The following is a 27446-nucleotide window of genomic DNA, read 5'->3' as shown; positions in this document are numbered from 1 at the left end:
ATGACTCTCTCAGGGCTGGGAGGGAACCTTTCTGGTTCTCTCACGACTCCAGCTGATGGCTGAGGGACTTGCACTTGTGAATTATGTATTTATTTATTTATTGGCGAACCTTCCAGAGCAGTCAGGGGAGCCCAGGGAGCTCTCCTGTGCTTGCAGTCTTGATTCCTGCCATGATGGGCAGGTGCTGTAGCCACATAGACTCCCAAAGCACTTGCTCAGCTTGTGCTTCGGGACAGTCTGCAGGGGGCGACGGCCTGCTTAGGTGCAATGCCACCACATGCTCTGGGCTCCTCACCTCCCACTTCCCACCAGCTGGGGCCTCAGCAATAGGCTCAGGCCTGACAGTACAACAGCACCAGGCCCCAGATCCCCTCTGGGAGGGCTTATCCCTGAGGCTACCCACCTAGGGCCAGAATTCTGACAAGGAAGATGGAATATAAACAATTCTTAACTAGTGAAAAGGAGTCCACTGCATGCTGGAATCAGGACAGCTCTTAGAACGCAGGACAGCAGGTGGAGACGCAGACACTACCTTGGGACCGACGGGCTTGCGTTCACTCCATATCCTCGGAGAAGAGATGTTATCCATGCCTGATCAACTTTATGGAGCTCGTTAAACAATGTGGAGCAGTGGGGACAGTCTGTGTGATCAGTGTTTAAGAGTAAAAGCAACTCTGTCATTGTACCCAAGCTGGGAAGGACATGGGTAGGACAAGAGGGCTCGGGTGATGTTGAAGGAGGACCCGTAGGGTGGAGGCCAGAGTGGCTGTGTTTAATGTAGTCAGTCCATTAGGGACTCAGTTTACACTTTTCATTAGAAAACAGTTTCTGGAAAGTTCCAGGGAACCAGCACAGGCCTTACTAAACCAGCAGTGTGATAACAGCTCCTGGAAGAGTATTTGTGGAGAGCAGGAACCTGGAGACTTTCTTGGTGGACCTGGGAAGATCCGTCCAAGTCCAGCCTGTTCAGGGGAGATCCACGGAGCTCTCAGAGGGCCTCAGGCACATCTAAGGCCTGTGGTGGACTCAGGCCAGCATAGAGCAGGAGCCAGCACCTGGACACCAGGCAGCAGCTGTCCACCCTGGAGCGTGGGAGAAGCTACTGGGCCGTGATGCTGCAGGGGTCAGGAGAACACCTTGCAGACCTGAGTCTGCACAAGATATTTCATGTATTTGCCTTAAAATTAATTCTGGCTTCCTCTGTGATTCTGCAGATGTTTATCCAATAAACTGTGTCCAGATCTGTTTTCCAACCAAGATTGAAAGTGGGACTTGTGATCTGTATTTCCCTCTTGATTGTGTATATAATGAATGTCACTTTCTTTTTCTTTTCACGTAGGCTGGAGCCAATGTCCTTCTCCAGGATGTCAATGGAAATATCCCCTTGGACTACGCTGTGGAAGGGACAGAGTCCAGCTCTATCCTGCTGACCTACCTGGATGAAAACGGTGGGCTGCAGCCTTGAAAAGAGACTTTAGGAGGAGCTAGACTGGCAGAACTCTGCACGCATGCTCGCTCTTAGCTCTGCCATGGTGGGCTCGCTGCTGCTTCCTTTGCCGGTATAAATGAGGCATTTCCCATGCCCCTTTCCATGGCATCCCTGCTCCGCACCGTGGGTTTAATGAGCACAACTTTCTGCCAACCGGCAAAAATCCAGAGGCAGCAAGGAGGGGCAGTTGAGCCGGCCCCGGAGGTCCGCAGTCAGTAGCACTGGGTTCGCGATTAGTGTGTTCCCCTCTGGGAGGCACGAGCCAGCACAGCTGAGCTGTGAGCTAGTGAGCGTGCGGTCATCTCAAGAGTGTCCTCCTGGGAGCGGGGGTCCTGGGAGGAAGGAGAGCATGAGGACTGGGGTTGGGGCTGAGCGCGTAGCATCTGGAAGCTGCTCCGCAACTTAGATTCACAGGCGCTGTCAGGAGAGAGCCCATGGGCATGGTGCCAGCCTGAGAGATGAGGCTGAGCCCTGGGAGTGTCAGCCACACGGTGTCAATGACACAGACCCGGCATGGCCACGGAGGTATCAGATCCCCAAACCCCACTGGCACATAGGTGTTTCCTGCTGTTTAGGAGTAAATAAGAACAAGGAGATTCCTGTCCCTTCAGGGACACCTTGGCCAGAGGAAAAGGTCGCAGATCTTCATTCGCTCAGGGCACCTTGCCCCTTGCCGTTGCTGGGAGAAGCTCCGTGTCTGCAGCTCCTCAGCGTGCACGTCTCAGGTTTATCCTGGGCAGGGCTCAGAAGGATGATGGCTGTTTGGCAGCCCTAAGTTGTCCACAAATGGTCCCACTGGTTCTGAAGGCCGGTGGCCATGGCTGTCCCGACAGAGACATGCCCCACGCTGGAGAGCCCCGAGGTCGAGCGGAAGCAGGCTCCTGTGCTGCGCTGTGCTCTGCATTCAGCTGGCCACTCTGCAGCCCCTCTGTGCTCGGGCTTCTCCTGCAGGAGAGCTCAGGGGATCTTGGTATTTGCAGAATCAGTGTCATCTCTAACAAAAACACGTGGATTCCTGTCAGAAGTCGATTAAAAAATTGGTTAGGCAGAAAAACAGCAAGTAAAAGGTGCTGACTCTGAATGGTGTGGAGAAAATCAGTCCCAGCCATGGCTGTCACAGTCAGTGTGCAAAAGGCACGTTGCTGGAACCATTTGCTGTCCCTTCAGTTTTTAATTCTGCTTTCCACTTGTCACTGCTGCGGCCCTGGCTCGGCCGGCCCATCCATCTCCCTCCCTCTCCTCCGTCACAGGCGGGCTCTGCTCCTGTCAGTCTTGCTTATCCTCATCCTCTGCCCCGTTTCTGCTGAGCACTCTCCAGTTCCGCCTATCCTCTGCCTGCCCGGCGTGCTTGCAGTTATCTGCAGCAACAGTGCAGGCTGAGTCCTCCCACATTTCTAATATCCAGGATGAGGGTTTTGTCATTTGCCTTTCGTGTTCCAGCACTGGCTTATTATAACTAGGTGGCCGCAGTCCTTGGACGTTCACACTGCATCCTGCAGTTTCAGATCAGACACTTATATACTGCCACATCAGGTGCAGGAGCTGGAGGGGCAGGCCGTGTCATGAACAGCTTGATTACATGGAAAATCCTGGTCACAGACTCTAATTGTACTGTCACCAGCAACTCACACTGTAAGCTGGGGCACAGCAATTAACCTCAGCCCCCGCCTGAGCTTCCTGGGCTGTGAAATGAGATAGCTACGCAGGGTGAGTGAGCCTTCCATGAATCTAGAGCTGCTGGGCAGGGCCCATCGGTTGGCACACAAGGAAGAGTGGATTCTGAAATGAGCCAGCCTAGGAAAGGAAGGAGAGCTCACGGTCAGGAGCAGAGCCCACGTGAAATCTGCATGTCCACGTCCTGAGAAAGGCAGAGCTCCATGTGGCTCTGTGCACACTGCCCGCCCTGTGCCCGCCCCCTCACCTACCCTGCCCTTTGACGCCTATAGCTCCCTGCCTGCTCCTCAGCCTCTGAAGGTCAGCCTCCCACCTGACCCGTCCCCTGGGAATGCCCCCGCAGTGGTTGACCGTGCCTTCTGGACCTTTCCATCCTAGACGCCTGTCCATCCAGGGACCTCCTCTCTCTTCCACTTCATTTCTTCATCTCTGTGACATTCAGCAACCCTGGCTGCTCTCCTGGGAAGACTCTCCCGCAGTGGTCTTTCTTTTCTTCTCTTGAGCTTCCACCTGACTGGCCTTTACGTGCCACTTTTCCACATTCAGGTCCCTAGTGTTGGTCCCTCAGGTCCGTCCTTGATAATCTTGTACCTTGCACATGGCTCCTGGTGTCCCACGTTGGCTGTGTGTTGTCACCTGTCCCCAGGGCATTCCCACAGCTGGCTCCCTTTCAACCCCACAGGTCCTGTATGGACATTTCATTAGGGACCTGTGCCTGGAGTTGAGATGATCTGAAATAACACGTCCAGTACTAAACTTGCCATTGTCCTTCTCACCACATCTGTATGCCACAGTTTGCCATTGGAAAGGCAGGAACACAGGTATCTGAACCTTGTTGTTATTCTCTCAAAACCTTGGTGTCTGGTTGTCACCAGGTCACACAGAGTCTGCTTCCTGGACACCTCTGCACCATGTATGCTCCCTCACCAGCCACGCCTTGCTGCGTTGGTGAAAGCTGGTCTCTGTTTGGGCTATTTCAGTAGCCTCCAAACCTGCTCGCTGTGCCCTGCCTCACCCGCCCAACTCATTCTTCACACTAATCGCTTTGGTTTACACACATGGTGTGACTTCCTTTGACTTAATGAAGGGTATTCAAAATGCTGCTCCAGCAGTGGCCCCTTTCAGAGTCCAGGTGGCCAGGCTGCGAGCACACACTGTCTGCCTGGACCATCCAGGTTGCTGGATGGGTGCAGGGAGCAGGGGAGGACAGCAGTAGCCTCCTGTGTGACCCTGTCCTCTACTGGGGCCACTGTTCTGCACCAGCCTCCCCAACCCTCTTGCTTCCTCGGTCTCTTAGGAACCTCCCTGTGGCCACAAGAGCTGGGTGCGCTGAGGTTCTGTTAGAGAAACCTGGCTGAAACCAGAACGGGTCCATCATGGTGGATGCAACACCCATTTAGCTTTGTTTCCTTTTTGAGGACAAAATCAAGTTTCTGGATATTCAAATGATACTGGCATTACTTCAGCTAATGAATCAATTGAGTGCCCAGAGCTATGGGATCACCAAGGTGGAGGGAGATGGCTTGCCCTACGTCACCACGGAAGGCTTCACAGAGCAGGGACCCTACACTAACCTCAGGGAGGGACTGGGTCACCGTGCCAGCTGGTACTCCAGAGCTGTGCACAGTGCAGCCCCTCCAGCTCCAGGCCAGCTCCACACGGCACAGCACAGCCCCACCCGGAAGGCCAGCAAGTTGTGACAACAGCGTCTCCTGAAGAGGAGTCAGGAAAGTGGACAGGGCTCTGAGAGACGGGTGGACATGAGACTCCGGTTTCGCACAAGGGTCTGTTATTATCAAGAGCTGTCAAGCAGCAGTAACGGTGTGCAGGGAATGACCTGTGAGTTCCAGGGAAACAATTTTGTTCCCAAATTGATGAAAAGAAATGCCCGATTCCTCTTGAAATAACAAATCTAAGGATTTTTTTTCAGAAAACAATATGAAAATGAAACTAAGTTTTTTTTTTTTTTTTAAATGAGAATTGGCCCAATATGCATTACAAAATAGATTTTCTGTGCACTATAACCATCTCTACTGGTTTTGTTCTGGAGAAGTTGGAGAAATTTTCTTGACCACAGAGAGAGAATTTCTGTTCTGTTGATTTACCAAAAGGAGACCTATGCTTCTTTTCTGAACATTTAACAAAAATCATATCATAATTGGCACCATATTTGTTTTAAAACTGAGTTGTAAATTAATAGGCTACAAGGTTGAATATTCCCTGTAGCATCTTCAGAACAGGGAGGATCATTCCCCAAGATATGTCGTGTGTCAGTGAGTGAGCAAGAAGTCGTGTCTTTTGTCTGTGATTGCATTTCTGTCTTTCATCTTTGAATCTTGTTCTGTTTTTTATTGTTCAACTTAAATTGCATGCTTAAATAGTTTTATAAAAGATATACCACTAAACATTGCAACATTATGAAATTTAACAAAGTACTGTGACCTTAGATTCCTCTGCTGTTTCATGTGACATTGAATGCTGACATCTAGGGAATAATATTTTCCAAAATTAAAGCACATGGAAATTCCATAATGTAAAGCTGAGAATAGTGACAGTCTTAGCTGGTGTACAGCAGACGTCCCATGCCCGTCGGGGAAATCTGTCGGTTCTTTTGAAGGGGCACATGGGGATGCAGAAGCCCAGGGAGAGCAAGGGTCCCTGCTTCACTTTTCCACCACAGTGAGTAGCTTTGAAATGAGCCACCCATTTCAAGTATTGCACTTTGTTTTATTTTGATGCTCCCTGACTGCTTATTGCAAAGAAAGACACACTTTAATAAATGGCATATAATTCATAGAAGGCTTAAGAAATGTCATATAATCCTACCAGAAGGCTGACTGGTGACCACAGCTCACTTTTATTGAGCTAGTACCATAAGCCAAATGCTGCTTTACATGCTTTATGCATCTTTACTTATTCTTGTAAAAACTAGTGAAGCAAAAACTGTAAGCCCCATTTTGCAGATGAAGAAACTGAGCAGCATGTTTCCTGCCCACGTTAGGCCAAAGAGTAATCCAAACACAGAATACCAAAACTGTGACAGGTTGGCTCCTGAGAGCCTCTGCTGCTTTCCTCATGCAGGTTCAGAGGTGAGCATGGAGGGAGCAGATGTGGAGACACTAGGGGGAAAGAGACAGTAGAGCCAACCTGTTTAACATGGCCCCAGCCTTGAAACAGAATTATGGCCTCACCTTTTTGGGGTCTATGCTATTATCCAAGAAACCGAAGATATTAAAATCCAGACAGGTGAAAGTAACCTGAGGAAATAAGCCGTGGACTAGGCAGATCAGGAGCATCAACACAGGGATTGTGTTTGGATCCACTGTGCTAGACGATCTCTGTTTTCAGGCAGAACTCAAATAAGAGAAAGTACTCAGAAGAGTGACTGATACCTAGCTGACTCTCATGAGAGGGAGGAAACATCACTGTTGTCCCCACCACCCTTCCCATTACCATCATCACCACCATCACTCATCACCATCACCATGATCATCACCACCACCACCACCATGATCACCATGACCATTACCACTACCAGTACCATCACTACCATCAATACCAACACCACCATCACTATCACAGTACCACTACCACCATGATCACCACCACCACCACCACCACCATCATCACCACCATCACCACCACCACTACCACCATCACCATCATATTACCACCACCACCACCACCATCACCATCACCATTACCACCATCACCTTATTACCACCACCACCACCATCACCACCATCACCATCACCATCTTATTACCACTACCACCATCACCACCACCATCACCACCATCACCATCATCATCATCACCACCATCACCACCATCACCATCATATTACCACCACCACCACCACCACCACCACCACCACACCACCATCACCACCATCACCACCATCACCATCATATTACCACCACCACCACCACCATCACCATCACCATTACCACCATCACCTTATTACCACCACCACCATCACCACCATCACCATCACCATCATATTACCACTACCACCATCACCACCATCACCATCATCATCATCACCACCATCACCACCATCACCATCATATTACCACCACCCCACCACCATCACCATCACCACCATCACCACCATCACCATATTACCACCACCACCACCATAACCATCACCACCATCACCACCATCACCATCATATTACCACCACCACCACCACCATCACCATCACCACCATCACCACCATCACCATCATATTACCACCACCACCACCATCACCATCACCACCATCACCACCATCACCATATTACCACCACCACCACCACCACCATCACCACCCATCACCATCATATTACCACTACCACCATCACCACCACCATCACCACCATCACCACCATCACCATATTACCACCACCACCACCACCACCATCACCACCATCACCATCACCATCACCATCATATTACCACCACCACCACCACCATCACCATCACCACCATCACCACCATCACCATCATATTACCACCACCACCATCACCGTCATCACCACCATCACCACCACCATCACCACCACCACTACCACCATCATCATCACCATCATCATCATTGTCCTCATTTTCACTGTCAACTGGTAGCAGGTGAATCACTTCTCCTCAGTAAGTATTTACTTGGGCAGCAGCCACTTCTGGGATCAGAGGATCCATAAATGAAGACACGAGAGTTACCATAAAGATTATGGTGTCATGAAATTTCAGGTTGAAGTAAATGCTGGTGAGAGGTGAGAGCAGGAGGTAAGCAGATGTGGGCCTTCTGTGCATGAATCCCCCACGCAGTTAAGAAAGACTGAGAGTCTCACTCAATGTTCATCATCTTCATTGACAAGAGTGGCCAGGAAATGTTTAGTTGGAGCATCCTTTTAGAGTGATTACTTTGGAAATAATCTATGTAGATGTAGAGGCAGTTCTTAGAGACCGTTACGGACTCTTCTCACAGGCCATTCCTGGGCTTCCTCCCTGGCTAACACCCGTGTACCCTTGGGACAATAGTGGTAGTCACTAAACTGCAGACATTATTCAGATTTCTCCAGTTTTTCTACTAAAGTCTTTTTCTTCTATTCCCAGATGCTACATTGCTTTTAGGAGCAACTATTGTGACCAGAAAAATCTTAGAGAATAAAAATCATCTTTGTAACTTTTTGACCCAATTTAAGTACTTTAAAATACCTTGAGCACTGTGTGGATGATTTGTACGAAGGCACGGACTCCCAGAGAGCCTGGCGTGGCAGGCATTGTCCCAGGTCTGAGGAGTATAACAAATGATCATTTTTCTTCCTGAAGACAGTACTCGAGTTAGAAATAGAACACATGCAGCGAGCCGCAGTGGTGCTGGTGCTCAGGGAGGGCGCCCCAGCGGAGAGGGACTCACGCGGTGGGACGGGTGGAGGGCAGCCCGGGAGCCGGCACAGGTCCACTGCATCTCCACGTTTGTTCTGAAAGCCTCTCTCTCCCCAGGGGTGGATCTGAGCTCCCTGCGCCAGATGAAGCTGCAGAGACCCATGAGCATGCTCACGGACGTCAAGCACTTCCTCTCATCCGGAGGAAACGTCAATGAGAAAAATGACGAAGGGGTGAGCCTGGTAAGCCACTCTGTTCACTCAGAAGTTGTTTCTGTAGAGAGTTTCAGTCCATCCTAAAGCTCAGGACGGGATAGAATCAACCTTTAAACAACGTGAGCTTTTGCTGATCATAAAAGTAGTACATATTCATTGTAGAGATCCCGCAAAGCACATAAATATGTAAAGAAGAATGTGCAGAATCTCTCCACCACCGCCCGGGCGGAAGCCACAGTGCACGTTGATGTTTCCCTCCCACCTTTCTCCCAGGTGTTCTCTACAAATGTACAATCACTTTTGTGTATTATTTTGTCACCACAAGTTTGAGACATCACGTATAGGAGACTCTCATTTTCTTTTTAAGCAAAATAAATCTTAAAATACTTTTGAAATTAATTCAGAAATTCAGGGAACCCAAGTGCTGTCAGGCACAGCTACAATAAATTAGAAGTTGATCTACTAAATTTGGATTAAATTGAATATAATCATAATGCTAAGTATCAAAATAAATCTTGCCTTATGGACCCATAGAATCTACCCAGGCTTTGCATGCTTGGGTTAAACTTACTCAGGACAGATGAAATGCATGCACACCCAGGGGAGAAGGCGCAGAAGGTAAGCCAAGGCAGAGGAGGAGCCTGGGGCCTGGGCACATGGACGTCATTGGCATCAGTGACTCTGGGCCTCCGTGGGGAGAGGCGGCATGCGGAGGGTGGAGCGTGAGGACGGGGTGGGCCGGAGTCCTGCCTTGCAAGTGCTCAGGAGACGTGGTGCATTTTCAGAGATCCTAAGCGAGTTCCGTTCCTCGTGACCTCTAGCTGGAATTCTCTTTAAAAGTGTGTAATTTGATAGTCTTCTGAAATTCCTAAATTTTAAATATATAATCCTTTAAATTTAGTCTTCCAGAATCAATATTTATGAATTTACAAACTTCACAAGAGTATAAAAATGCGACTCTCAGCCCTAAGGAAAGGGAGCACAGCTGTTTAGAGAGCAGTGGGGATTCCACATTTGCACCGCAGAGCTCTCCCGCCAACTCGCTGAGGAAGTTCCTGGTCCACATACTTTAGCCAACACAGGGAACAGAGCTGCAGAGGTCCTTTGCTGGACTCCTGCTTCAGTGGGGACAAGGCCGATGTACCCTTTACATGGGCTGAGTCCATGGCGTGTTAATAATCACGAAAACAAAGGAAGAAAAAGCAAAGCGAGGCAGGCATGTGGGATGTCCGGTGGGTTAAGGAGGACAGGCAGGCTCTCACTGTCATGGCTGAAGAGTGAGTGCTAACTATGCAGCCGGGAAGGGGGGCACTGCAACTGTGTGTGACAGGTGCAAAGGCCCTGAGGCATAGCCAGGGGTGTGCTTGAGAACCAGCACGTAGGCATGCGTGGCTGAGGCCCAGCAGACAGAAGAGAGTGGGAGCTGGGACCAGACTGCCGGGTTCCACCGTCTGGGAGGATGGTGGCTTTCGCTCTATGTGGTGGGCCGACATTGGGGAATGCTGAGGGAAGGGGTCAAGGATGGACTGCAGGAGCCCCAGGGTGAAGCCTGCTCAGCACGGAGGCTTTTCCAGGAACCCAGGTGGGTGGTCCAGGACGTTGCTGCCGGACGGAGGCAGAAGCTGTAGGGGTGAGACAGGCTCAATTCAGAGAGCAGGACGACACACCAGTGAGTGGGCGGGGGGTGAGGGAGGAGCTGCAGGGTGCTCCCGTGTGTTCAGCTTCATCTGCAGTGTGGTGGGGTCGGCACCAGGTGGGACAGAGCAGGCAGCGACGCAGCCGGCGGGGCAGGGACATCCGGCCAGCTCTGGAGGGGTTTAGCTGAGTGCCTCTCGCCACCTCAGTGGGGCTGCGGAGTTTGTGGTTGGATATCGGATCTGGAATTGGGGTGGAGAGAGGCTGCTTCTCAAGGGAATCAACAATTCGGCAGAGAAGGAAAGAGGATTGGAACCAAACCCTGGGGATGAATCAGGGAGAAGAGGAGGATTCAGAAGCTAGACAAGGGGAAGCCGGCTCCAAGGAAGGAGGGAGTGGAGAGTGTGCTGCCCTAGGAGCCAAGGGTACAGAGAGTGAGGGGGCCAAGAGTGGCCCTCAGTGCTATCGAGAGCCTGCGGAAGGGTCAGTAACACGGCGGCAGGTCTTCCTCTCTGAGGGCCGTTTCAGTGGCCGGGTAGGGTCAGAAGCAGATCGAAGGGAGCTATTTAATTAATAATCCATTCATTGCCTTAATAAGTAATGTCTGCCATATATAGAAACACATAGAGCCTCTGTTTCTGTATGCTAGAACATGTTGCAACTTTGTATCTGTTTAAAAACCATCGCCAAATACAAATAACGTGCATGCTCCAATTGTGACTAGTATAGCCTTCAATAGAGAAGCCATTGAAAGGATCAATATGGAACAGTAAATTGCTATCATTTTCAACCATCTTTGATTTGACATTGCGAGTGACCATTTTTCAGACAGCATAAGAGTTGCACATAATTGCTTTGTAATAACAGCACCCTGTGGTGATCGTCTCTGAGCTTTGACAAGGAAGAAGCGGTGAATAGAAGCCTAGGGGCTGTCCCTAGGGGTCCACAGCAAAGGCTTTCCCCAGTCCTTCTGAATCGGTGTTTCTCTCATGCTGACGACTGTCCTTGCTGGCAGTCTGGTTCTGCGAGGTGTATTGTGCATCATGCTTTTCTGTGTGTTGCTGGAGAGAAGGAAAAGAAAGTGCCTTTGTTCGCGGGCCGATTTCCATACCCTGAGTTGGAATGTCAGTTGTGTTTCAAAATCAGGCATCATTTCCCATGCTGGTCAATTGTTATGTGCAAAAGATGAAGCTACCAACCGAAGCCTCTGTGGGGAGAAACTTCCAGTAAGAAGATTTTTATCTAGTAAGGTGCCTTTCCCTCCTTTCTTAGAATATACAGCAGAACAACCAAATGTAAAGTAGTCTTTTTGAAGAGATCTTTTAGTTTACATTAGTGTTGTTCTTGAAAGTAAATAAAAGTCTCAGAAAATGACACAGAGGTTAAAATGCCACATTCCAGAGCATTTGAAAATGAATTGCTTAGTCAGAGCACATAAGCCCCTGAAGACATCAGTGTTTTCACTAGCAAGTGTGTGACACACCAGTTCCTGCTCTTCTGTCGCAGACTTGGACTTACCACATCCCCTGTTGAGACCTGTTTTCCTTGGGGAAGGATAATGCAGGGGATGCACAGGTCAGCACTTATAAAGGTGATATAAAGGGTGCATTTCCACCCCTTGTCATAGTGCTGGTTCCTCCCTACCGAGGACACACAGGCAAGCCCTGACGGAGGTTCCACACTGCGGGCAGCAGGCTTCGCCCGGTGGAAAGCACCTCTCCCCCGCCAGGGTTGGCCCTGGACACGCGACTTCGTGACATCATTAGTAGCAGTTGCAGACCAACTAAAGTGTCCATTTCTGACTCTCTTTTTAGAGTCAGTTTTATACTAAAAATGAAAATCTTCTGAAACCCAGATGTTATTGCAGATAGTACGGAATAACTGGCCAACATTTACTGATCATGCAAATAATGTGGAATGAATTCAGAAGTGGGTGAAAATTTGCTCTCTAGGAGAAAGTGGGTAAAACTCTACCTTCTCAAGCACCTGTGGGCATATCCATCTTGGCACTGTCTGCAAGAATATGAGAGAGATGAATTCTGTATGTAACACACTGGGACGATACGGGAAACGTGGTGTCTTAGATGCTTTATTTTTGTTCTAATGAAGTTGATAGTACAGGGATGAAACATGCGAGTCTACACTGCAGGTTGAAGAGTGTCAGCCAGTTCGAGGTAGAGAACAAACGTCTCTGCACATTCCATCTGTGTGTGTGTGTGTGTGTGTGTGTGTGTGTCTGTGTGTCTGTGTGTATATGCACATACATATATGTGTTTTTTCACTTTACCATAATGTTTTTGTAATAAAAACAGGAAGAGCATGGTGAAACTTCGCACTACCAAACCTAGAGGATGTCATTGGTTTTACAAGTTTTACGTTACGTTTTCTCTTGGTCCTTTCCTGACAGTTTCTTCCTTAATATGTCTATAAAACAAATCGTGCACGTCACTTAGTAACCTCATTTATTTTGGGTGAGGCCTTAGAAACAGAATTCCCCCACTTGAAGGAATAGAAAAACATTTTCCAAATTCCGATCTCATTTTTATAGATCCTGAGGCCTCATTTCCAAACTTCAGATTCCATTGAGAAATAAACCAGAGAAGTGTTACATGGTAACCATCAGCTGACCCTTCCCTGGGTTCCTGGCCTTGACATGGGCAGGAGCATCCCAGTGACCACAGTGTCTGTCCTGTTTACTTTGAGACCCTGCTGTAGCACCAAGACAGCCTGCCAAGTTGGGAGTCAGGGAGGCTTGGCCTGAGGCCAGGAAGTTTAACTATTGCATTATTACCTGTCACAGTGAAGAGGAACTCAGGAAGGATAGGAATGACAGAATGTGCACACTATCAGAGTCAGTAGGAAAACAGATAAGAGTTCTTAATAAGCCAGAGCGTTTCCTTTGAAGCATGATGATGCCATCCACTTACGACAATGAATAAAATCACAGGCCTTGTGTTTCACGCACTCTTTCAAATCCCATATTTTATGAAACAGCACTTTTTACACAACTCAGTCACCTGCATTGATGCCACTGTGCTTTTTAAAACGCTGAATGACAGGACATCTCCTCTTTGCAGTTACACATGGCGTGTGCTAGTGGCTATAAGGAGGTGGTGTTGCTTATCCTGGAGCATGGCGGGGACCTCAATATTGTGGATGACCAGTACTGGACGCCCCTCCATCTGGCAGCCAAGTACGGCCAGGTAAGGCTCTTGGAAAGTTGTTTCCAAAAATCTTTTTATAGTCCATACAGAATTTCATATTTGATTTCTATTTCAAATCATGTACTATTATGTAATTTGGCTTTTAATGATATCATCTTACTATACAAGTATTTTATAGTTAGAGGAAAGCACTTACCTTCATGAGTGCCTGGAAAAATGTAAGGTCCTTGCAGCTCTTTTGCAGTTAAAAATCACTGGAGAAGTAATCCAATCCTGTAAACATTCTTTGTATAGTCAATGCCATTTTCTGAACATAAGAGTTATAACCTCATTTCTCAAATCTATAATAATTCTGTTTTTTTTCTATGCTTAGTAGACCTAAAACAAAATTATATTTATATAATATTTTTTTCTATAAATTGTATTTCATTTTAATTAAAGAAGATGGATAGCAAATTTCTCTCTCTGGATTGATTTTTGGCCATAGTTAGTATTTCTTGAGTTACTATTTACAATTTAGTTTCTCTCTAGTCACTCGTATGTCACAACAAAAAAGCAGTCTAACTTAAGTGGTTAATGTGACACAGTGTTCACAATAATTAATGTGTTCACAATAATTAGTGTTAATAATCAGTGTTAATTCACAATTAATTAGTGTTAATAATTAGTGTTAGTTCACAATTAGTGTTCACAATAATTAATAGTTAATGGGTGAATGTGACACAGTGTTCACAATAATTCAGTGATATAAAATCTAGTTTCAAAATATGAACGATATTTTGTTAAAGATAGTCTTAGTAGCAATAGCATGAAAAATAGCTGTTTTGTTACTATTTACTGTTTAAGCTAAACTTGTTCATTTCCAAAACTTTGGGGTAAAATCACATACAGTTAATTTATAGTGAATTGGATCTCTTGGATATTAACAGGATATAAAATATCTCTCAGAAAATTTGGGTAAAGCAGTTGTTGAAATACTTGAGCACATGTGCATAGCCTGCATTATAGAAAAAACATTGTTTGGGGAATGTTTCAACCAAAGAGAACATTGCTTTGATGACATTTCCTGCAGAAAAGGTTCATTTCTTTGGGAAGGAGAATGAACAGACTATTGAACAGTGCTTCCGCGAATACCTCTGTGTGAGAGTGAGTGGATTAGATGAGAGGATGTGGCTACAGGCTGCTAAGGCCTTTGGCCTCAGGGCTCCAGCATCCCAGGCCTCCCTGGACCACAGGAGGTTGCAGCTCAGGACATCATCCATACACCAGTACTCCATTTCTAGCATGGCAGCAAATGGGGACACTCAGGGGGGAAAGCCTTACTAAAAAATAGAGAAGTCAGCATGTAGGCAAGTATGGTCTACCAGAACACAACATGGTGGGCTTTGCTGAGGAAATAGTTATCAGGAAATTATCAAAATGTTCTGTCATATTCAGGGATTGCTTCTGGAGGGAGCTAAATCTGGAAGCATGTGATTGCTTATTAAATTGCAGCAGAATGCTACCTTGTCTCGGAGGAACTAAGGCTTCCATTTTACCCAAGTTCTCACTTTTTCCTATTGGACTTTTGGAATGTTGATTGGAAAGTAGTATTTTAAAGAGTAGCAAATAGACTCCTTTTAACCATTTTCATGGAATGATGAATTCTGGGAGAATAGACCTAGATGCAACAAAGCTTTTTAAAAACACAACTTGGACTAAATATTTTGTTATTTTTGTGAAAATAGTTTAGTGATTGTTTTTATCTGAACCCAGCATTTGAGCCTTGTTTTATCTAGTTACTGATCAAATTAAATATTTGATGTGAGTTTGCGCATCTTATTTGTTATTTTATTATTGTTTTTCAGTTCTGTGGTTTCCATTTGGTTCTTTCTTATAACTTCTATTTCTTTGTTGAGAGTTTATAATCTTTTATTTCTTTCAAGAGAATTTGTAGTTGCTTGTTGAAGCATTGTTACAATGGTCGTACAAAATCATTACTCTGTCAGTTAATCATCTTTTCTCATTTACACTGTGATCTCCTGATCTCGTTATGACAGGTGATTTCAGTCATGTTTTACATATTTCAGGGTTTAAGAGAGTCTTGGTCCTATATAAATCTATTTAAGCAGGCAGTCACCATGTTGAGGTCTAGCATGCAGATCCTGGCCTATTTGGGGGGCTGTGATTCCAATGACAGGTTATTTTTAGACCCTTTGAGGTGTCAGTTTGGTCTCTGTTTTATCTGGTGCCCCTGGGGCTTCCACTGGCTGCTGGGGGAAGGGACTACCCCAGGCAGGGTCACCCCTCACATCAGGGGCAGGTGGGGAAATCTCCACAGGAACAAAAAGACTTCCAGGGCTTCTCCCATTGGAATGTGATCCTTCCTGTGGGTGCCTCCTCAGAGGAAAGACAGCACCTGCCCTGGCACTTTGTGAAATAAAACTCCCTTAAAAGGAGTCTGAGGAATGGGCAGACCAGGGAGAATGGTGTTTGCTGTGTGGAGTGAAAGAAGAGTGCTTGAGGAAAGAGACTCAAGGACAATTATGGAAAGAACCCCAGTGAATAGAAAGCATCTGTTCTGTAAGATGAAGACAGAACTGTTAGTTTAATGAGAAACCACAGTTGAATTATAAATAAATATCAGCCATTTATTGGACAGGTTATACCTTGGATCTAACATGGTCACACGGTTGGAGACGCTCCCTTGGCACATGTAGAGCATGCCCCGTGAGCAGGCGCATAGGTACACTAACTCAAGTGGAAGGCAAATTCTGAATTTCTGAATTTGTAATTCCTGTCTGAATGAGATAAAGCAAACAGTCTCTTCCAGGGTCAGAACTGGGACTGAATGATGAATGATGGCTGCAAGCGCCGCTGCTACTTCCTAACTTTTTAAAGAGCCCCTTTGAGCGATTAGCAAGGAGTTAATATTGCCAAACTTAACTAAACTGAAATACAAGTGTTTCAAGAATGAGTAAAGTCTGTATCCAGCAACTCATGTGAATTTAAATTTCACACAATTAAGGTTTCCTTTTACACATACGTGTCCTGTGAATATCAGCCTCCTCTCTGCTGGTGACTCTGCTGACTCCCAGGTTCTTCCCAGAGCAGAGATGGTTTGGCATTGGGCTGCACAGGCTGCCTGGTTGCATCTGAGGAAGTTTACCTAGGAGTGTTTTGTGAGGTCAAAGCAGATGTTCCAGAGCAGAGGAACAGAAATCAGCACTGGCCTCTCCTTTCAGTTCCGTGACTTTTGGAAGTTCAGGGGAAATGCTGACTGTGACCAGACGGAATTCCCATGAGTCCTCATGCCACGCATACATGTTCACTTGTACAGGCCTAAATCAAGACGGAATGACTTTTATTGTTGGAGATTTTCATGTAGAAAACAATTTGCTCTTGTGACTGAGATGGTCTCTGCAGTAGAGGTTGTAGGGAGATTGCACAGGTTTCCTGGTGGAGTTCTGTGAGGAGCAGGAGGGATTTAGACAAGCAACACGATTTAATAATTCTGACTCTAACATTGTTGCAAAGGTATAAAATCTTTTTGGTTACTGCTTTTCTTTCTAATTTATGAAAAATAGAGTCATATTTAATTTTTGACCTTCCTTCTTTTCTTTTCTTTATTCCTCCCTCCTTCATTGCTTCCTCCCTCCCCAGGATTTAAAAATGAGAAGAATCTCTTAGACCTTTAATATAAACAAATATCTTTATTTTACCATATTGGGAATTTGCTATGTACATTTTGTCCTTCAGATTGGAAGAGAATTTCTCTTTCTTTAGTAAGTTATATATTTGGAAATCAAAATAAACTTCTAAATAAAAGCACTCTGCTGTGAAAAGACTTAAGTGTTACTGAAATAATTTGTGTTCTGCAAAACCAAACACTAAATTTGAATGGGCCTGTGGGAATTTTACAAGGGGCACATCACTGAAGACCTAATCAGTTGTGTAGTGAGAATACTAAAAAGAGCAGTAATTGACATGTTGGGGATTCCTGAGCAGGAAGCTCAGAGTGGGAAAAGAATACCACAGAAAATATCACAGAAGCTGAAACAAGAAAACTGAAGAAGACATTCATATTTGAATCAGTATGATAAAGCAAGAAATAGAAATGGAAAACAAAATTAGGAAATGAGAGAAAGGAATTAATACTCCAAAAGAATCTCCAAATCATTTTTACAAATTGGAACCACTAAGTGAATTTACTAAGGTTGTTACAGAATCATTGCAAACATAAAATATATAGTGGAAAATATATACATATGCATATATACACAATACATGTATACACACACACACACACACACACACACATAACAAGTGGTGTGTGATTCTGCACTGAATCCCTGCAGAACATTGGTAGCTGGAGACTGCAGAATGCGGAGGTCAGCATGCTCATGGTGAAGCACTGGATGTCATACGGTTCTGGGCAGGCAGAAGGGTGGTCTCCACAGACGTCTTTGGTCTAACCCTGGACCTTGTCCAAGGGTTGCCTCCCAAGGCTGGGAGCTTTGCAGAGACTCAGGATGTGGAGCTGTCTTTCCTGGATTACCCAGGTGGGCCCAATGTAAGTACAGTAGGTGGATACTTAAAAGCAGGGACCCTGTCCTGTCCAGGAGACCATACCTGTGGAAAGTACCATCCCTGTTCTGAAGATGGTGGAAAGGTCCTGGAGCCAAGGAGCATGGGCAAACTCTAAACCTCAAATCCAGAAGCAGATTCAGCCCTAAGCCGAGGGGATCATGGCCCTACCAGCTCCCTGGCAGTAGCCGGGACAGGCCTGTGTAGGACCTCACTTTCAGAATCGTAAGGGAGTCCATGGACGCTGTTTAAGCACAGCTTTGTGGTAATTTGTTAAGACAGTGATATAAAATTAACAGTATCCATGTGTATGCGTGTGAGTGTGAGAGAGAGAGGGAAGGAGGGAGGGCTGAATCCAGGGCCTTGCACATTCTAGTGTAGTGCTCTACCATTGAGTTTTTTTGAGACAGAGTCTCACTAAGTTGCCCAGGTTGACCTCAAACTTGTGTTGCTCTGGCTCAGCCTCCTCAGTAGCTGGGATTACAGGTGTGCACCACTGAGTCTAGCTAGTTATCTATTTGAACCAATCCCAACCATAGCCTATGAGCTCTTCCTATAGAAATTGGAAAATTAATTCTAGAACTTAAATAATAAAATTCAGACTTTTTTCAAAACTTCCTGTAAGTAACAAGAACCTACTGGTGGTGACACAGATATCCCAGGTCTTAACTGTGGTGGTAACTTCAGGTTTGCTCAAACTGTTGTAAGTGCATACTTCCCTGTGCATTTTATTGAATTTAAATTGTTTAAAAGAGGTATTAGAAAAAAATGCAGCTAAGACATTTTCAATTTCCAGCCCAACTGCTGAGTTGAGGTCTTCTTGTTTTGTGGTTTGATTCCATTATTTTGGTTCCCTTTGCCTTGGAAAAATTGCCACATACCAACATGTATCCAGGGAGAATGATGGTGATGATTTTGTATTATAGGAGCATACGGTATTTCAGAATCCCCTGTACTCTATAAATCAAAAAAGAAACCATAATGGCAATTTAAAGATATTTAGAACAGAATCATAATGAAAGCAATACCTTGTCTATATCTCTATATGCAATAGAGGAAAAAAAGTGTGCTAATGGAAATTCATATCCTTCTACATTGTAAAACATAATAGATGCTTATATTATAAAAGAGTTTAAAAATTAATGCATGAAATGTTCAACTTATAAAATTTACAGAAGACTAATAAACTAACAGAATTGGAAATAAAGATTTTTTAAGAGAGCATGACGTATTGAAATACAATGCAAAATTGTAATAGAGAGGATGGATAATACTAAAAATTGACCCTTGTAATGATTGAGGTGAAACAAATTCTGGAAATATTTGTCCAGAAAGGGAGAGATAAAAGGAAGACAATAAATAATGGCTGATACTGTGCCTGCAGAGGAAACGATAACCATGTAAGGAGCAGAGTAGAGGCAGAGCAAGGACACGGTTGTCTCAGCGTACTTCTGCTGCTGGGGGGAAGTTCCAGACCCTGGGCAGTTGATAAGGAACAGAAATGTCTTTCTAATGGTTCTCCAGACAAGACAGTGGTCCCACCTTTTTAATACCTTTGCAATGGGGATTAAGATTTAGCATGAATTTTGGAAGGGAAGCAACATTCAAATAGCATCAATTACCAACAGTGTTGGGCAGACAAATTTGAAAACTTCAAAAAAAAAAAAAATGGCAAATCCCCAGAAATCACACCTTAAGAATGTGATTCTAGACCAAAAAGAAAGCCAGAAGGGTCCTGTAGCTACCATCTCCAAAGAACAGCCCCTTTAGCCAGCGATCCAGTCTTTGAAGGCAGAATCTAACAACATGCAAATGTCTGCCAGTAAAGTCATTGCATGCAGGTGGAGCCACAGGGACTCTTGTTTGCAGTGGGAGTGCAAGTTGAGCAATCGCTTTCAAAAAATACAGGAGCCATCCAATCTCATTGATGTTGTCTCCCTATATTTTGGCACTTTTATTCTTAAGTGTGCACCACCTGCCTGTGTGCACCAGGAGAGAGAATCAGGGATATTGATAAGAACATTATTTGCAAAATTAAGTAAACAACTACAAGTAGCTTGAATGTTCCCTGAAAGGAAGGTAAATGAATCGAGATGCATTTGTACAAAGCAATTCTGTGTAGCCGAGAAACAGAGTGAAACTTAGTTACACCCAGCGACTTCCATGATTCTAAAAATGCACTGCTATATCTCAAGAGCAAGGCCTAGAAAAATATGTAGCTCAGGTTTGCATTTCTATTACTGTTATAAGCAGATTAAGCAATATGTGTTTGGGGATACTTCTAGATGGATTTTCTAACCAAAGGAAGAAAGATATTAGTAGCCCAAAGTTCATACTAGTGATCACCTCTGTGAAACAGGGAGAGGGCAGTATGGGAGGAATGCACAAAGACACTATCATGACATTTCTAAACGTTGGGGACACTGAAAGTTATTTAATTACCGACCTTTTGATGTTATGTAAATAATACATATGCACTCTGTGTGATATGCATTTTATGACAAATATATGAGTATCTCATTGAGCTACTCAGTCTCATAACATGAGATGGAGTTTTCCTAATTGTAGAATGTGACTTTAGATTTATAATGTCCTCAGTATTGTCATGAATGGACAATACCAACTAGATGGACTTTGAGGAATTGCTAAATTAAAACATCAGATAATTTATAATGTCTTGCATAAAATTCACTAAGAGAAACTTGAACAGTGCAGGTATCCTCTTCAAGTCCTCAGCAACTAAACCCTCATCCAGTAACTTTTTCTTTTCTCCAAATGCATGAATTGTTGAAATGTTTCGAATATCTGGCATTTTCTGAAAAGGAAGCGGGAATGGAGGTAGATATTCCTTGGGCGTGCCAGCCCCTCTTCCTCCACCAGCTGGTAGAGGCCCTCGGGCCTCCACCCTGCATTACTGACCGATGCATCCCCAGCGCTGGAAAAGTGTTTGCTATTTCAATCCTCTTTACGTTCCAGACAAACCTGGTGAAACTCCTTTTGCTGCATCAGGCGAACCCAAACCTCCTGAACTGTAATGAAGAGAAGCCCTCAGGTAGGTGCCGGGCGAGGCTGGGCCCCGGGAGGCCCCTGTCCTCCTCGAACCCTGAAGCTGTTCAGTTCCCTGGTGCAGCTAGCAAAGGAGGACTGGACAGTGCTGCCACCTGGTAGGGCCAGCTTGGGGACGTCAGGAAGATGGCTGGAGATGGCCCCTGGCCCTTCCTCGCATCTCACTGCCAGTGCACTGACCTTCAGGTGGTCGTTCATTTGGTGCCATTTACTTTAAAACATATTTTACCAGCATTCTATTACTTTCTTATCATACCAAATGTGTGCATATTTGTTATGGTATTTTAAAAAAATAATAGTGTTTTTTCTGCATATATATTTTTGTCACAAGAAATAGAGAGTAACACTCTCATGCTAATTTAAAAGTCCAAAGTCTTGACTTAATTTATTTATTTTCAATAAATATCTTTTTGAAGATTTTTATGATTCTTTTTTTGGGGGGGAGTACTGGGGTTTGAACTCAGGGGCACTCGACCACTGAGCTACATCCCCAGCCCTATTTTGTATCTTATTTAGAGATGGGGTCTCACTGAGTTGTTGCTTAGGGCCTTACTTTTGTTGAGTCTGACTTTGGACTCACAATCCTCTGCCTCAGCCTCCCAGCTGCTGGGATTACAGGTGCCGCTACTGCACCCAGCTTGTAATTCTTTTAATCACTACTCTCTTCACAGACTTAACAATTGAATGCCACATTAGTTTTGTAGATCTTAGAATTTACTAAAGTAACTACTCATCATGAATTTCACAATATTAAACAAAGAAGAATTCCAAACAACAAAGAGAAAAGTCTAGAATGCATAACACAGTAATATAAAAATGTTAAAGGTGGCAGTTGCGCTGATTGAGTACTTTGGTATTTCCCTTGTTGCTAGACCTCTGTTAACCTAACACCCTTTACGCTGGAGATTTCTCATTTGAATACTCACAGGAACAAGATTACCTGATAAACCTGCAGTTTAAGCCATGAGGACGGATTTCCCCATTTCTTATTTTTTTAGAATTAAGTTTCATTGCTAATGTTCATGACTTTGTCGCCTCTTCTAAAATAAACTGAGGATCTAACAACAGAATTGTAAATGGAGTAGTAGTCTCAGAACGTTACAGTCAAGCTAACTTTAAAGATAGTCCAGTAATCCTGACATTAACTAGAAAAGGAGGCCTAATAATATATACTGAAAAGGCAAAAGAAAGTGGTAACTTTTCCCCTATCTTTAAAAAGATGCATTTCGGGGCCGGGGCCGTAGCTCAGTGGCAGAGCGCTTGCCTCACGTGTGAGGCACTGAGTTCTATCCTCTTAAAAATAAATAACTTTAATAAAGGTATTGTGCCCATCCACAACTGAAAAGAAAAAAATTTAAAAAGATGCATTTCCTGGAAGTTGTCACAGCCTCTGTAACTCTAGAGCACCTTGTCACATCCCTGTTCCCGGCTTTTCCCAGACGGGGGAGACATGGCACGGAGCCCTTGGGCCTCCACCCCTCACACCCTCACCTCTCAGGCTTGGGGTCCAGTGTTCCCAGTGCATCGACCCTCCTAGGGCCCTGGTGAATGAGCAAGCCTCTGGTCTAGCCTCAGCCCTGGCCAGCTCAGCACAGGCACCAAGACTCCCCCAGACACCCTCCCCATGCTGGTCCTGCAACGTCCACCATCCAGCTAGCACGTTTCTGATGGCACCTTGGCAGTGAGACTGGGTACTGGACCCATCGTGGACCCTCAATATTTGTCAGTTAAATTAAGATATTTCTCTCACACAAGGAGCAAAGAGCTGTAAAGAGGCTTCTACCCCATCAGGGTAGACCACCTGACCAATCAGCTAGAGGCGTGACCCAGGTCACAGAGGAGCGTGGAGGATGGAAACTGGACCCCGCGTGGTGGCTGAGCAGACGCGTCCTCACCGGGACTGCGTGATATTCTTGAATTTGGAGTGGGCACAGACAGCATATCAGGGGAAGGAAGCACACTGACATACAGCTTCCGGCAGGTCTGGAAACCTTGTCTCCTGAAGCAAGGAAGCCAAGTTCCTCCGGCTCTTCCCGTGTGTGCTGTTTAATCTGAGGCAATTCAGGGTCAAATTCTGGTGTACATCTCTTCTTACAGCAGCTCGATTACCTGGACCAGTCCAGTCCACAAAGCCTCGGAGCTCATGTTTACAGATTAGAGAATCCCAAGGGCAGGAAAGGGTGTCTGGCACCTCTAGCTCTTCACTGATGTTCATGTGAACGTTTCTCAGGATCCACCAAGTGTCAGGGTCAGGGTTGCTAAGCATAAATCAAATCGCTGTGTATCTCTGTTGATGCCCAAATATGTTCAGATATCACTGTTGGGTGTAATCTGTAAATAAATGTATGAATCCTATTTCCGATAGGACAAAAAAGATCATGGAGAGGCCAGAACCACTGTTCAGATAACACAGCTGAGCTATTTGTACATCTCCCCACTCAGTCGAATTGTGTTGTGCTAGTAGGTGTTCCTGTCGAAACCCAGGCTTGCAAAAGTATTTCACCATTTTGATCCACATTCACCAACATGTAAGAAGAGGTTTACTGAGAATGAAATGGCTTCTTTTTCCCAAGCTTAGCTCTGCCATGACCTTCCATTTTACAATCACCAACAGGGCAAGTATCTTTATGTTGCTTCTTTTGTGATTAATATGTCATGGATGTACCAGTAATCTTTTAAAATGTCCCCACTGTAAACACTTAATCTATTTTTATTTGCTTGGTAAGTTCAGCACGTAAGCCTTGTCTTACGTGTGGAAGGTGAATAAAGCTCTGTGCCACCCTTATCCCCGCTTTGTCGACATTCTTACTGTTTCTCACAGACATCGCTGCATCTGAGTTTATCGAGGAGATGCTGCTGAAAGCCGAAATTGCCTGGGAAGAGAAGATGAAAGAGCCTTTCTCTGTCCCCACCTTAGCACAAGAGGAGCCCTATGAGGAGATCATGCCCGAGCTCCCTGCACTGACCAGCAAGCTGTGAGTGTCTGCTCCTCTCGTTCACCACTCTCGAGGGAGCCGTGTGTTCACTGCCCATCTCGAGCCCATCTCTCCACTAAAAGTTAGCAATATTGAGACTGTTTATCAGCATATTTACCAAAAAGTAGTGGTCAGCAATGATAGCCGAGCATGATTTATGAGAACCCTCTGGCTTTTTCTAAACATTACTGTTTTAGTTATTGGTTCCACTTCAAGAGTCACAAGACGGGACACAGCGTTCTAAACGTGCTGCTAGGCTCTAGCTAAACTCACTGCCAGGGTCCCAGTGGCTGACTTGATGGCTGACTTTCCCAAAAGAGGAAATGAAAACACAGTGTCCTCTCTTGATGTGAAACTGATTGTTCCTGTCTAAAGTATCTCCCAAGGAAGGGTATCCCTGGTTGCTTGAAAATGTACAGTGCCAGAATGGAAATTGCCATTGTGTTCAAGGTGTGAAAAGGAGATAAAACGACTGATGATAACACACTCTAATTAATGTTAAATTTATTGAGGGAGAATGTTCACCTTGTGAGACTGATCACAGTTTCTCTTCCAGTGCTCCCGTTGCTAGCATAGATGTGTGCACACCGTGTAGGCTGTCCGTGCAGGTGTTACACCTTTATGCGACACACACACACTCACATTTATGACATGCCCAGATATACGGACCCCTAGGCTCAGAGATGGATCAGCAGTTGCCTGGACTGCTGAGAAGGGCAAACGGGGAGTGACTGCTAATGGAGGAGAGGCTTCTTTGGGGATGATGAAGTGTTCTAGAAGTGGCTAGTTGTGGTGGTAACACCAGTTTGTAAAAAGGTTAAAAATCACTGGACTATACATTTTGAAAATGTGAATTTATGCTCTGTGAATTATGTCTCAGAAATAGAGGAGATCAGTACATGAAGAAAGAAAAAGCATTTCCAGTTAAAGTACAATCTGCCGCATTCCAACAGGGGGCTCGAGGGATCACTCTTTCCTCTGAGCCTGTTTCTTGTCTGGCTGTGAAGATTATGTCTAATATATTTGAAGATGACAAATAAATACGCTTTCTGGGTTTTCACCAATCTGAGAAAAAGACAGTGAAGACAGGCGCACCCACCTGATCCCCAAGGGGACAGTCGGAGGAATGGCCGGGTGCACGCACTTGCACCTTTCCCGGAGATTCTCCTGCTCAGCCCTGGGCCTTCCACAGGAGGGGCTCCCTGACAGCCCCAGCAGGCAGAGGAACCACAGGAGCATCCGTCCCAGATTACTCTTCAGCTCCCCAGGGGTAGAGGGAGGCAGAGGATTGGCATGACTCAGTTTCCCTTCCTGGATAAGAAGAGAACATTTGTCAAGGGCATCACAAGGCCATGGTCATGAGTAAGTGAACGCTGGGGAGAATCTCTTTTCAGAGACTGCATCACAGGCATGGGAAGCATTTTAAATTTAAAACTGCTCTAGATAATGCACAGGTGGAGAGTGAAGCATCCTCTAGTTAATGCTAAAGTATGTTTGCTTTGGGGTCTAATATTTTAATTCTGTCGTAAAGGAGCTTGGTTTTTATGCCAGACACTACGCAGAGCTTGTCCATGGACAGCTGTATTCCATCTTCAAAGCTTCTCCCATCTTCCCAGAGTCACGGAGCTGGAGGTGAGGCTTGAGTGTCTATTTCCCAGCAGCGGACCTCAGACTCCACTGCTGACCACAGTGCCGCCCGCCTCCTGTGTTTCTGGGGAATGGGGTGGGGGGATGGTGGCACACCTTTGTGAGAGAAGAAAAGAAAGCCTTAAAAATCAGAGTCAGGTCCTGAAGTAGCCAGTCGATAAGATGCATCCCAAGTGATTGTAAATTGATGATCAGAAATGGGACCATGAGCTCTGGCTTAGATGAGGTGTCCCACAAAAAGTTCCTGTGGCAGTTCAGGAGTACCCAGAAGTGAAATGATCAGACCGTAAGACCTACGACCTAATCAGTGGGTCCATCCATTTGATGGGTTGATCATTCGAATGGATTACTGGGTGGTAGCCCGGGCAGCCTTGGCGTGGCTGGAGGAAGTAGGTCACTGGTGGCGAGCCCCTGGGGATATCTTCTGTCCCTGGGTCCTTGCTCCCTCTGCTTCCTGGCTGCCAGGAGCTGAGCAGCGTTCCTGCCCCATGCCCTTCTGCTGTGATGTTCTGCTTCACACAGGCCCAGAGCAGTGGAGCCTGCCAACCCAGGACCGAACCTCTGAAACTGTAAGCCTGAAATAAATTGTCTCTCCTCTGAGTTGTTCTAGTCACAGCAACGAAAAACTAACACACTGATACTGCCGATTACCTTGACGAGCTCTGCTTCCTTGGGTGTTGAAGTACAACAACCAGAGAAGCACGCCAAGGCAAGCATATATTAAGCAGATTTTATTTAACAGTAGCAACACAGCCTTCTCCCAGGAGGGAAAGGGGGCCATGGCTGATGTTCTAGAATCCAAGAAGTAAGCGCACCCTGTATTTTTATAGATTAGGGTCTCTTTTGTTCTCCTGTTCTCTCCCCACTCCTTATCTTTCTCCCTCCTGCCTACATGACTAGGCCCAGGAGATGTGGTGACATAGCAAAAAAGGTGAGAAGCAAATGGCAGGGGGAGGGCCACAGGGGCATTCATTAGTAATTCCCTGCCTGCAGCATTTTAGGAGGGGTAATTAGGCAGGTGACCTTGGTGATCAAAAGGGTGCTGGAGACACATATGCCAATCTCCCAGGGTTGGTCTCCAACTTCCCAGACTCAGATGGCTTTCCTTTCTCGATTTGACCAGATTTCTTATTCTACATTAACTGCCTGTTATCAATTCTGGCTTCATTCCCCCTCAGTTTTAGGAATTCCTTACAGCTATAAGGAAAGGGGCGATGACCACTCTGGCTTCTTTGAGCTGGAAGAGGGCAGCATGGGGCAAGCAGTTTGGAGTTCCCTTTTAGAAATCAGGTTGATCGAGGGTCCACAGTAGAAATCTGGTTGGGGAAGAGTAGGTTATAAAGTCGTCTGGGGTGTGTGTTTCTATGAGAGAGAAACAAAAAGACATAAGTACTGAAATGAGATTAATACAAAATAAATGTTGCAGCATCTGGAACATGTCAATGAATATCATGGAGATGACAGAAGTCAATCTCTCACAGATGGTGGAAGAACTGAGAAGTTGTTCCCATAACAAGGCCTAACAAAGACTGGAGAGGATAAGGCCTTTATTCGGGAACTTTAACATTGTCAGAGTTATCAGGAATGTAAATACAATACTTAATTTCTAATGTCATTGATGTCCCCAGAAAATATAGTTCAGCTACTTA

At 45.5% G+C, this 27446-nt stretch overlaps 1 protein-coding gene across 4 annotated transcripts in view; it reads left to right on the top strand.

Annotated features, from left to right (window-relative positions):
• Positions 1–27446, top strand: part of Myo16 (myosin XVI) — a 606187-nt gene that overhangs the window by 277854 nt on the left and 300887 nt on the right. For all 4 annotated transcript variants that reach the window (XM_047554578.1, XM_047554580.1, XM_047554577.1 and 1 more), the window contains exons 5-9: positions 1340–1448; positions 8647–8771; positions 13457–13582; positions 21086–21161; positions 23997–24150. In XM_047554578.1, the coding sequence (XP_047410534.1) occupies positions 1340–1448; positions 8647–8771; positions 13457–13582; positions 21086–21161; positions 23997–24150 (590 nt within the window). The remainder of the gene's footprint in view (positions 1–1339; positions 1449–8646; positions 8772–13456; positions 13583–21085; positions 21162–23996; positions 24151–27446) is intronic.

Source organism: Sciurus carolinensis, chromosome 5 (assembly GCF_902686445.1).
Source record: "Sciurus carolinensis chromosome 5, mSciCar1.2, whole genome shotgun sequence".
NCBI lineage: Eukaryota > Metazoa > Chordata > Mammalia > Rodentia > Sciuridae > Sciurus > Sciurus carolinensis.
Note: the sequence above shows the minus strand (reverse complement) of the source record. Positions and strands in the feature narration are given on the sequence as shown.